Source organism: Palaemon carinicauda, chromosome 16 (assembly GCF_036898095.1).
Source record: "Palaemon carinicauda isolate YSFRI2023 chromosome 16, ASM3689809v2, whole genome shotgun sequence".
NCBI lineage: Eukaryota > Metazoa > Arthropoda > Malacostraca > Decapoda > Palaemonidae > Palaemon > Palaemon carinicauda.
Window position 1 is genome coordinate 20,049,947 of NC_090740.1, and position 13,048 is coordinate 20,062,994.

Genomic DNA, 13,048 nt, shown 5'->3' on the forward strand with positions numbered 1-13,048 from the left:
CCCTAGTTTCGTGAATATCCTGGGATCAATGTTGAGGCCAAAGGGCATGTCTTGAACACAAAGGCTTTCCTGATTAGGCGGAAACCCAGATAAGAAGAGAAGTTTCGAGCTATAGGCGCAAGATAATAGTCGTCGGTAAGATCGACAGAGGTGGTGACGGTCCTACAGGGAAGTAAGGTCCGTACCTGAGAGATAGTCAACATCCGGAACTTGTCGCAGAGAATGTAAGAGTTTAGCTTGACAAGTCCAGGTCCACTCTCAATGCCAACAAGCCTTTCTTCGGAATTGTGAACAGGTGGCTTTGGAACTTCAGTGATCGATCCCGTTTGATTGCTTCTTCTTGAGTAACCCTGTGGTGTACTCTTTCAGGATGGGAGTGGATTTCTGGGAGAAGGTCACTGGTGGAGGAGGAGGACCTTGTGGCCATTTTCACCTCAAACCTTTAGAGATTATGCTATGAGCCCACAGACCGAAGGTCCAATGGTCTCGAAAGTGGTAAAGTCTACCCCCTACCGGGACCACCGCGTTGTGAGGGGGTGAATCTAGGTACTTTCCTTCTCCGAGCCCCCTTTTTCCTAGGTCCGTCTCGATGGCGAGACTGTTTTCTACTCCTGTAGCTTCCTCTCTGGTGTCCACGAGAGGAGCCTGAGGGTTCGGATCTAGGGCTGTATGCAGGTAAAACATCCCAACGGGGTTGGGCTGTGTACCTGGGGAATCAGTGAGGTAGACCACCTGATGAGGGGGATTTGGATGCATAGACGTCGAATCAGAGGAAGGCTGTGATGACGAGTGGGTAACCGACTATCGATTCCTGTCTGATAGAGGCCTCAGACAGAACGTATTTCCCATAACTAACCCGATCAGACCATCAAACGTGTAGGTCGAATTGGAAGGGCAGATCTTGGAATTATCGTACCCCCCAGACTGACACCATCCTGGTCCAGACAGATTGGGCCTGCCCTTTAGGAAATAATACTGTTACCTTCGGTACCTTGTCTAACCTAACCAAGGCAATCTCTTTCAATCGAACGAATCCGTTGAACGGGAATTCTAGTACCTGGGAGTAAAATCTAGGTCCCCAGAGGGAGGACGTCTATGACATCCAGATTTATGGTACCATCTATATATGGAACATGTAAGGCAAATCTCTATGCGTTGTTTTTATCGAAGGAGGTTACTTCGATATGCCTGGGGCTGTAGGGGGAAACTTCCGAGTTCCTGAACGGATCCGACTCACCACCATACTTTTGAGCTCCGTCATAGCCCCTTGGTTTTCCCTAGAATGTGTTGCTTTTAGCAGTTACGGTTTATGCAGGGTAACATGAACATCAGGATCCATTAAGGGACATCAGGATCCATTAAGGGTCCTAGGTCGGTGACGTAGGTAATTGCAAAGCTGAAGGCTCAAAACTCATCCCCACCTACCTGCCCGTCCATGGGGTCGTCGTCCAACCTTAGAGAGGACACTCTGAGGAGATAGGGACCTCTAGATGGAGCATTTCTTCCCAACCTTGATACCCAAGGGCGGAGAGCCTCTCTTGCAGGCCAGAGAGATTCATCATCATCCTGACGGGAACCATGTAGGCGAACCTTCTGTAACAGGAAGGGGACATAAGTCTGGATGTTCCTTGAACTTTGGTTAGTGATCCTATTCACAGGCTGGGATCAGCTGTATAACTCATAAAAATCAATTTTAAAGAAAAGTCATTTAATGTACTATCTTTTGGGATATAGTTCGACACTTGTATTCATGAAATGTGACACTGTTGGCGCATTCGCCACAGGTTGGCCACCCCTGACTCAAGACGTTCAGAACCGGGTCTAACATTATTTACTGGCTATTAGTATTCTATTGATTCATCTGTTCACTGACCAGAGTTTCAAGGAACAGTAGATAGCCTCTCATGGCATGGTTGGTCTCGACCCGGCCCTTCATTAGAAGGGGCCAACGTTCGGTTCCCAGTACTGAGTGGAAACTTATTTCTATTTGAACACTATGTTGTATGGATATTTATTCATATTTAGGCATAGTTAGAATTGAATATGCATAAATATAGGCATAATCAATTTATTTCTATTTGAACACGATGTTGTATGAATATTTATTCATATTTAGGTATAGTTAGAATTGAATATGCACAAATATAGGCACAATCAATTTATTTCTATTTGAACACTATGTTGTATGGATATTTATTCATATTTAGGCATAGTTAGAATTGAAAATGCATAAATATAGGCATAATCAATTTATTTCTATTTGAACACGATGTTGTATGGATATTTATCCATATTTATACATAGTTAGAATTAAATATATGCATAAATATAGGCATAGTTATGTTCATATATTTTTATTAGGACTTTCAAGAATAGCTAATGAATATTACCAACGCAAATTCAAAGTGGCATTAAAGTAAGTACAGTTTACTTTGTATTCATGTTAAATCCTTTCCTTTACAGCAAAACAAGAGATTGGCCACCCGTGGTCTGAGTGATCTCTGTCTGTACCGGAGCTCCGGTAACAATCCCTGGTACAAAGGTCCGTCATAGTGACAACGTGAACACCAGAGGAAAACTAATATTAACCTCAATGCTGATCGCCTGTACGATATCCGGTTAAGCCGGAGATTCGATGAAAAGGATCGTAATAACGATATTGTGATTATTCATGAAAAAGGGTTCATACCCTGATTCTGATCGTCTGATTGATCTCTGTTTGTAACGGAGAACTAGTGACAAAGGTCCGTCATCGTGAAAACGTGATCCTCAGCGGTACGATAACATTCTCTAATACTGAATGTTTGTGTTATCTCCAGTGAAGCCGGAGATTCGATGAAAAAGGGACCGTAATAATGAAACTGTGAAGTCTTCATCGGTATCACATTGTTAACTCCGGTTCTGGCCGTCTGCTTGATCTCTGTTTGTACCGGAGATCCGGTAGCAAAGGCCCGTCACCGTGACATCGTGACCGTCCCCGGTACGATAACATTAACCTCAATGAATGATTGTGTTATCTCCCGTGAAGCCGGCCGTAACGGTGTAATTATGATCAAACATGACAAAGGTTCGTGTGTAAAAGGCTTCAGCCGGAGTCCGAGTGCCGGATTTCACCGTTGCACTCCAAAAATCTGCTCCTGTACGTTAACTAGTTCTCACCCAATGAGTATCCATTATAGCGGAGCATAACTCAAGGCGGAGATAAGCATAACTCAAGGCGGAGCTAAGGGTGTCGGTATAAAACGACCCCAATTAATGACTCATACACTAACGTACCTATTAATAGTGCTAGCTATATTAACAGTAACCACATCAATAAAAACGTTTATAATATTAAACGTACTATCATCAACTCTGATACTAAGAGGAGGCCTGAATAACTCGTGATCGTATAAAAACGGAGAACGGGAAATTCACCTCTCTTACTCGAGCTAACAAAGAAAACGAGAGAAGGATAACTCATATCTGTAGAACAGGGAACGAGCAGTCTCTGTTTTCGCTCTCAAGGTTACATAATAAAAAACTAACATCACACAATAAAACAAGAAAATTAATAAAATTGATTGCTTTTCTTAGTAATTGTAATAACCAAGAACGAAGAATAACGACAACGTAACAAATAAACAAGGATATAGTCTAAATCGAAGCCTCTGAGGCGAGTACAAACTAACAGACTAAATCGCTAAACTTTAATTCGCTATTCTTCGTAGGTCCAAATTGGACTTGCAAGCAAATAAATACCATAGTAAAAACTAATAAAAATTAATGATAACACAAAAAGGCCATAAAACGTAAGTGATATAACCTAGATGACAGAGTACCAGATGGGCAAAAATAACTAGAATATTTACCGAAGCGAACATAACCCAAAATGGCTGCCGATACCTCGGCAGGACAATCGCTTCCAAAACTAAAAACCACCATATTGGAAACAGAACAAATGCCCGGTACTGTCAAAAGCTGCCAAAACAAACTATGGTACTTAACATTGGTAAGGGTGAAGTAGCAACGTCAGTCATGTTGAAATAACGAGAAACTCTTCGAAAAAACAGTGCCCAAAAAACTCAACTTGTATGCAAGTTCCAAATCAGAAGGATGACCTGGTGAGCGCGAGTGGTAGGTGTCGGTAGGGTAACCCAACTGTATTCTCTAGGGCCTGTCACGGCCCTCCCCCTTTGATGAAGGGATTATCTAAATGGAAGACAGCCTGTGAATAGTGTTTTACAAACGCCCTTGTTAGATATACGACACCAACAAGGTGCTCGCGCGAGGGTTGTAACCTCTGCATTCCATGCTTTTAATTTTCTCTGGTATATTTGGAAGATTTATATCAGAAAAAGTACAAAGAAGGACTTTTTCGCCGCCGTCACAGGTCGACCCAGAAAACAAATTATTTCCAAAATTTGTAGTTTGTTCCTACGCCAATACAAACCCTCATTATTTAAATGGGGAGTCTTCCTCAGGTGGGTGGAGGTCCCCAGCGACAATTATAGCTTGTTTGCTTGACTGCTGATCCATAGGTCATGCCCAGCTCTGACATGAATCAGGGGCATGCCTAAAATTCCTCATGAGACATGAAGGTGAGTGACAGTGTTGTCACCCAACGAAAAAATATTTGCTTTAGAACATTCAATAATATGTACTATAAATGACAGTTAATTTTTGTAAGATATGATTCACAGAGGTGTGCTCACCTGCTTCAGTGTCCACCAGTGTTAATACTTCCACAGGATCAAGAACCAGGGAAGAGGAAGGTCTCTCTTGTCTACCTCACACACCAGACATTATTAGAAGCAACTGATGATGTGACACAAGGCTAGTTGTCCTGCAGGAGCACAGTCTCTACACCAACTGTCGAGCAGCCACTACAGGGCCTGACTAAAGTGTTTAAGGAACTGTGGGAGCAATCTTTCAAATAGTGAACAGTAAAGGTAGTCTTCCTCTTCTAGACTCCTGTTTCAAGTACCTGCGATACCAAGTGGTTCTTGCCGAACGCTATGGCTGCGGTAACACCACAGATATCATGAGCTCTAGGAGGACCCCCGGTAGACAGCTCTCCTGAAGATTTATAAGCTCTCATTATAATCTCTTGTAACCAAAATGAGATTGTACTGTATTCTTGGTTACTCTCATTTGCCTTCCATCCGGTACTGACAAACAGGTTGGAAATACAGTAATGCCCCACAACACGAAATTAATTCGTTCTGGAGTGGCTTTTGTAAAGTGAATTTTTCGTGTTGTGAGTCGCAGTTTACATGTAAATGGCCTTATTCGTTCCAAACCCTACAAAACACCACATTAAATCTTATAATAAAGCTACAGTATAACCACAATGAAATACTGTACAGCCAAATACATTTGAATGGTTAATACCAGTAAATTAAGTAGTTATTAGAACATAATGTAATAATAAATGAAAAATAGTACAATACTATACATATACAAAATATACAGTAACATATGTACTGTATTATTATAGTTACCCCTTCTTCAACTTTTTTTAATGGATGACTGTTTTCTTCTTGGCCAGGCTGGTAAATCTCTTTTCTTAACATGAACATTTTTCGCAAAGTGAGTCAAAAATATTCACATCTCGTTTCGCAGCTTGAAAATTTCGCAAGCAGATTCTTCCGTGAAGGGAGGTATGACTGTAACAAAATGGCAAGCCAAGTCCTCTTTAAATAAAGATGGACTGCTCTAACTGGACACTGTAGTAAATCATCCAAGTGATGAAATGGAGGAGTCAAATCAATTGTCACAAATAAATGGAATCTGGGTCTTAGCTATGATTTCACATACAAAGGAGAATGATGAATCTCTTCATCCCTTAGAGTGGAACATAAGATAAGACAAACAGTGAAGCTCACTTACCTGCTTTGATGATGCTAGGATAAGGAGGTAAACTATTTTCAATATTAGGTTTCTGTCCATGGCTTTACAGAGTGATTTAAAAGGTGTTCTCTTTAGGGACCTTAGAATCTTTATCACACTCCAAGTTGGGAGTCTGATTTACCCAGTGGGATAAGACTGTTCAAAACTTTTGACTAAGGCTGAACATTCCCACAAGGAGAAGAGGTTAATTTCCTTCAGTTTAAACATCTGGCTTAAGGCTGAGCGATAACCTTTCACAGCACTAACTAAAAAAGTTTCTCCTTCCATATGAAAACTAAGAAGTCCTAAATCCGGGGAAGTGGCCTTGAGTGGAGCAATATCCCTTAGATGACACAAATCATTGAACAAGGACCACTTTGCCTGATAGACTGCTGCAGAGGACTTGCAGAGGTATCCTTAAAGTGGCTTAGCAGTTGGTCTTGAAAAGCCCTTCCTTTGGAAGAGATGCTAGATAACCTCCAGCCATGAGGAGACAGGCAATGAACTGTTTTGCAAAACCTTTACGTGTGAGGCTATCGAAGATGCTTTGGTCATTCTGGAAGCTCTGTTGGTGCTTCTATGAACAGATCTAGAAGATCTGGGTACCACTTCACTTCAGGCCACCTCGGCAATACTAGTGTTCCTCTGATTTTGTTCAAAACCTGACGGATCAGGCAGAACGGGGGAGGTGTAGATGTCCATACTATCCAAGGGTGTTGGAATGCATCCTCCACTGCTGCCACTGTGTCTGGGATGGGTGAACGATACACTGCTAGTTTGTGGTTCAGGTGTTGCAAACATATCTATGATCGGGGAACCCCACAAAGTCAGGAAAACCCTTGCCCTTGAAGATTTAATGACCATTCTGAGCCAATTATTGTCCATAGTCCGCTCATAGTCTGCTATTACATTCCTTTTTCTGGGAGGAAATGGGCTGAGAGTTGGACAGGGTTCACCTACACCCATTTTTGCATCCCAACCGCCAATTGGCAAAGGAGGCAAGATATCGAGCCTCCTTGCTTGTTAATGTATGTCACCACAGTCATGCTGTTGCTAATCAAAACTAGAGTGACCCTTGTGGGTACAGTATTCTGGAAGTGGAGTAACGTTAAGTATGCCATTTTCATTTCCAAGTAGTTTATACAGAACAACTTATACTCCTGTGTCCATATCCTGAAACTCTTTCCTTTTGAAGGTGGCCTCCCCACCCTTGCTGAGAAACATTAAAGAACAAGAGGAAGTCTGGAGGTGTGCCGGCGAACAGATTCTCCTGTTTGATCCACCAGGAGAGGTCAAATTCCAGTGGAATTCTTAATAGAGCAGATGGAGGGTCGCCAGTAATAGCCAGTTGTATAGGTAAGGTAGTAAGTCTTATTCCCATTGCATGTGACCAAAAAGAGACTAGCATGAAGTCCTGTGGAGCTGATGATGGGCCAAGATAGCACTTTGAATGGGTAAATTTTTCCTCGGAAGGAGAACTGCACACCATTCCTGGATCTCGGGTGGTCTATAATCTGGAAGTATGCGTCCTGCAGGTATAAGGACAATAGGAAGTTGTTCTGATAAACTGCCTGGATATTTATAGTTAGAGTTTTTGACATGAACCGGGTCAGAAAGATGAACTGGTTCAAGAGAGGAAGTTCTATGATGGCTCTCCAGCCTCCCTTCAGTTTCTCCACTAGGAAAAGACTGCTGAAGAAACCTGGAGATCTAACTAAGACTTCTTCAATAGCAGTCTTCTCCATCATCTTTAGCACTTCTTGCAAGCCTGCCACCTCATCCAATGACTTTTTTAGGCATGCCCCCAACTACTGGTAAGTTGGGAGGCCTGCCGTCCCTACTGGGTACCTCTACATCCTCAGTTCCTCCTAAAAAAGTGACTGCCTCTTAGTCAAATGGAAGCCGAGGGATATGACTGTCTTGAATTATTGAGCGTGGTCTGGTCTAGGAAGTAGAGGATGCTGGGAGCCTGTTTCATTGGGGATGGTCTAGGCAGGGTGGGAGGAGGAGCCGAGAAGCATGATGCAGCTACTCATCTCAAAAGGATGCCTAGCTAGATTTTTCCACTTCTGAAGCTGGAAAGAGATTGGGTGGTCTATAATAACCGTATTCCTCAGCCTCAGTGTCTAACTATCATTTATTGAGTGAACTTAGTCGAGATGGCGTCCCTCCTTTTAAGAACACAATTGCCCCAGATAAAAACACACTGGTAGAGTAAAAACCAGAGTTTTTGCCCCAGATCATACTAGTTCTTTTTACTGCTTCCACACATCAGTGTTCGAAAGGTTCTCGGATGCTGCATAATAAGACACTGCTCCCGACCACTTGTCCAGCCAGGAGCAGACTTGGAAGGTTGACACAGAAGCATCATCTCGGTTCTACCATCACATTGCAAAAAAGGCAGCTGTTTGATGGATTAGCCATTCATAGGGGATACCCGGTATAAGGGCTACCAAGTCTGAGTCAATAGGCAAGGGGTTAGGGTGTGCTTCTGTCAGCATGTAAAACTTATGCTAGAGGAAAAGTACAGGCAGAAGTAACATTAACAATCTGCTTGATTTCAGGGAGATTTCTGCATCTGAAATCTGTTTGTTCAGTAAAACTAAGGTATTCTTAGCTTGGTTAGATAAGGGAATATCAGATTTATGATGGGTACTTTGAGATTTTGGAGAGAATCTATCAATAAGAGATCTCCTTACTACAGGAGTACGAGGGGGTTCACCAAGGCCGTTAATACGGCGGATGAGGCCTGAGACTAGGACTTCAAGAGGAGCAACACCTGTCACATCAGAGGTTTCTGGATGAGTAGGTGACTCCGTAGAGTCTTCTATCACTATCAGGGGTGAAAGGCCAGAGGATATATGTATAAGCCCGGACACTAGTCGGGTAGGTTCCCTCTTAGGAATAAGTTTAGTACTTTTATTCCTTTCTGATTTGTCTTAATGTTCCTGCTGCATATCCAGTGTATAATCAGAGGTTTGTGAGGAAGCTCTGGATGAATATCATAATAATAGTCCCTTTCTGGCAATATTGTTTCATAAGATGGCAGAGGAAGCGAGGTTTTTTGCTCCTTTTTGGCCAATGAATGCTGGGGATTAGATTTTGGAAATCTATAATCATTTCTGTAGTTTTCATTTGGTCTATTTCTATGGTGAGAAAAGTTATCACATTGGAACTAGTCCTATGGCATTTTTGCACTTGTGACATGAGGTGTTGTGAGGTAGAATGAATGATTTATGGGAAGGGATGATAGAATTCCCTATCTCGTTTCCTGTCGTTAGATGGAGGCTAAGGTCTACCCTCCAAAAATAAATTTTTCCTCATAATTAGGAGGATCAGATCTATAATTCTCTAGAGAGGATACTGGGGAGGACATCATTTGAGAATTATGTATACGAGTGTACGAGTAATGGTGGCACGCAAACAGGCGAGTACATATCAGTGGTGGCGCATTCAGGTGGGCCACACGCACTGTATTAGGACACACGGGGCATTCGTGTGGAAACACTTGTGACCGCTTTCCCGTAGATTTATGAGGAAGCGTAAACAGAGGTTGTTTGAGGGACTACTGATACACTGCTAGGTTAGCACCAGCACCAGGGTGATAAGACAAAAATCATTGGTCATTTTGATTAGATGCTTTCTTAAGAGGAGACATTACTTACCTGTTTGGAGATGCTGACTCTGTGAAACCTAGTAGGGTACCAGAGAAGCTTACTGTACTGACTTTTTAGGGGAAGTCTGTTTTGCTACCTCTTTTTAGGGGGAATTTTCATTTGTAGGACCCTGTAGCCTGTGAGGTCCCAGGAGGAGATTGTTCTTGAGAAGCTCTCAATGGCAAATAGTATGAATACACAAAAACCCTAGGTGTAATGGGAGACAAATTTTGGCCACTCATAGATTTGTGACGTATGCTGGGGACACTTTCCTTACCTACAAAGGAGAGATTTCTGGGACTAGCAAGAAATTTCCTTGAATCCCCACATCCATAATCAACTGTTTATAACTCAAAACACTCATTGGAGATGAAGGAGAACGAGTAAAGTACTCAAATTCCAGTAAAATTAGAGGCCCTTCTACTGTACTGAGGTATTGTATTATCCTCAGTTTCTAAAGCAGCTAATGCTATGGGATCATGACCACTCATGTTATCCCTCACCTCACTAAGGAGGGCAGGAGATACCAAATACAAAAATTCATGAACAAATGACTGGCCGTCCTCCTTCAATATCAGTGTTCCAGAAAACTCCTATAACAAAGGATCAGACAAGTTCAGGGCTTGACATAGAATATTTCAGCTTCTTTCCATATACTGTACTGAGGAGGAAGCTGTTGCAGAGAGCTATCCCATTTACTTTTCTTCTTTTTACAACTGTTGTACTTTTTCCCCTGCACGTAGCACACAAGGAATGAGAATCAATCTCTACGCAGCTCTAAAGGTACTGCAAGAATGACCTTGAAGACCATCACAGGTTCTCATAAACACTAGTTTAACACTTATTTTGAAAAGCAGAGTAACAATTTCAAACAAAGCACCAAGAGAGACATTCGAGTGTCGTGGCGACCAAAAGCTAAGTTGCTGCGTTTATGCCAGCACTGCCTCGCCGAGGTGCAGGTGAGAACAGGTGCAACAATGCATTGTTGCTTTACCCACATGATTTCCTTTATATGGTCGTAACAAAATGCACCAAAAGCTTACCCCATTTAAATGATGAGGATTTGTATCCGTGTAGGAACAATTATAAGTTCACCAGAAAAATACTTTCAAGAATGGAGAATGTCCAAAAGGTCAAGATATTCATTATATTAGTTGGCTTCATGGAATCCATAGATCTAGAGAACGTCCACTTCGCATTATAAATTCACACAAAGTCTAATATGAGTGTGGAAATGCGCTTGCTTAGGTCGCTCCATCTTAGTCACTCTCAAGCCCACCTAAAAATCTAAGAGGTTTTGCTTTTGTAGATAGAAAAAAAAAACCATGGGGCTTCAATCAATATTTAAACAAATTTTTGACGGCCATTAGAATGACTATATCATTTGATGAAATTTAATAGGTTCCACTTGATGAGACATTTGATGACAGTTCTGCAGTCATATGGAATTTTTTACAGTACTGTACACAATCATTCTGAAAAACTTTATTTCCCAGTGGATATTTCTTAATATGGTCTTCATCACAGCAGACTGACTGATTTTAAAGCATTTATTTTATTTTAAATTACTTGCAAAATTTTTACCTGGATGTATATGAAGGCTCACAAAAAATCACCTCTGCTCCATACTCACGTATGGCATCACACTTGATTTTTGGGGCATCATGGGGTATTACAACACTACAACTTAAGCCTGCACACTCTGAAATAGTAAGTTCATAATATAATTGATAAGGAAGTTTGAAAAGCTGTATTGTTATAGCTATAATTTACTGCCCTGCTATATCTAAATATACTCAAGATATTAATCAAAATCTTTAGAATAGCGAGTATGATTTTAAGTTAAATAAAATTACACTTGTACTAATAACAACATAATTGACACTAATGAAAAATAACAAATTTTTCAAAGTAATTTTATTTTCCCTAGCTTTATAAATCTGAGTCCTTTAGGAAGATTACTTCAATGTCAGTTGGAATCAGTCATTAAAGTTGGATAATTAGCAGTTATCTGACTGGTGAGAGAGAGGGGTGAGAAGCCAGGACCGGTGTCCGGACAATTCGGTCCCGGACAATTCGTTCCCGGACAATTCGGTCCTGGATAATTCGGTCCCGGGCAATTCGGTACCAGGACAATTCGGTACCAATTGATTCTTATAATATGAATAACCAGTATTTTTCCAATTTTTTTCGTTTCTCAAATTCTTATCAGTTCTAAGCATTACTTTTAACAGAAAATTTTTGTTTATGTTAGTATAGATATAAAAAAATCTAATTGATTTATCCTTATTTGTGCGATAAATAAAAAAAAATACTTTTTTAGTTTCTTTATTATATAAAAAATAAAACAGTAAAAACCATACACTTCTTACGTTAAAAGTATGTATATAAAAACAAAATAGTAAAAACTATACATTTCTTGTCGTTAAAAGCATATATAAAAGATTTAAACTTCAATATTATGAGCGATTGCTTTAAGGAACTGCATTCTCTCTGCTTGATTATACCTCTGTAATAGATGAATGATACGCTTGTCACCATCCCTGTACTTTTTTTTTTTTACTGATTCATCCCCGTTTCGTAGCATTTGTAATTCGAATATATGAATATGAATATATGAATTTTCAAAATAAGAGACAATAGGTTGAGGGATATCATCATCATCAACCAATTCATCAAAGGCATCCGCAACCTGATTTAAAGGTAAAAATGCTAAGGCTATAAAACATCTCAATTTAAGACTGAATATCTCATCTTCGTACCATCAGTATTTTCTTCATGTTTTTGGTACACGCAGTTTTCCTTATCAACTAATTTTGTTTTTCCCTTTTCCGACTGTATGCAGTTGCAAGACTTCATTGTGTGAATGATGGGTGAAGCTAGACTAAAAATTCTGGAATAAAGAAACTAATAAAGTCGTTTTGTTTATATTTTTTTCTTTAAACCAAGGGGATAACCAAACTAATCGTTTAAATAATAAAGTAGTTAGGTGGATTGTTTAAGTTATTTGTAAACAACTACTGAATAACGAAACTAAGTAGTTAGGTATTTAGGTAATATTATATATAAATAGTTCATAATATGTAATATAGAAATATCATATTTTCCTGATTTAGACATTTTAAAAAATGACCAACCTGGTACCAAATTGTCCTGCTACCGAATTGTCCTAGTACCGAATTGTCCGGGACCGAACTGTCCGGGACCGAATTGCCCGGGACCGAATTGTCCGGGACCGAATTGTCCTAGCACCGCCAGGACCACCCCCCGTCAGAGTCATTTTTGATCATTCGGCCCAGAATGTAAGGGGTTGTTAAGGAAAGAGGTCAGATTAAAGGACTTAGGTTTGTATGGCAAGGATAAATTCAAATTACTGAAAGTTTTTTAGTTGTTCCTACACGCCATACAAACATTCGTCCTTTAATTCATGAGACTCACTTCTCAAAAGGTTGGAAGTCCCCTATAACCAAAACTGGAAGGTTATGATTCTTCAGAGGAAGTGTTTAATACTTGATCAGATC

General features: G+C 40.6%; 1 protein-coding gene across 2 annotated transcripts in view; it reads right to left on the bottom strand.

Annotated features, from left to right (window-relative positions):
* The window catches only part of LOC137654972 (serine racemase-like), an 87,133-nt gene that overhangs the window by 54,035 nt on the left and 20,050 nt on the right, over positions 1 to 13,048 (bottom strand). For both annotated transcript variants that reach the window (XR_011046767.1, XM_068388872.1), the window contains exon 4: positions 11,112 to 11,229. Coding sequence is in view for 1 of the 2 variants with exons in the window: in XM_068388872.1 (XP_068244973.1) it covers positions 11,112 to 11,229 (118 nt within the window). In the remaining variant the exon portion in view is untranslated. The remainder of the gene's footprint in view (positions 1 to 11,111; positions 11,230 to 13,048) is intronic.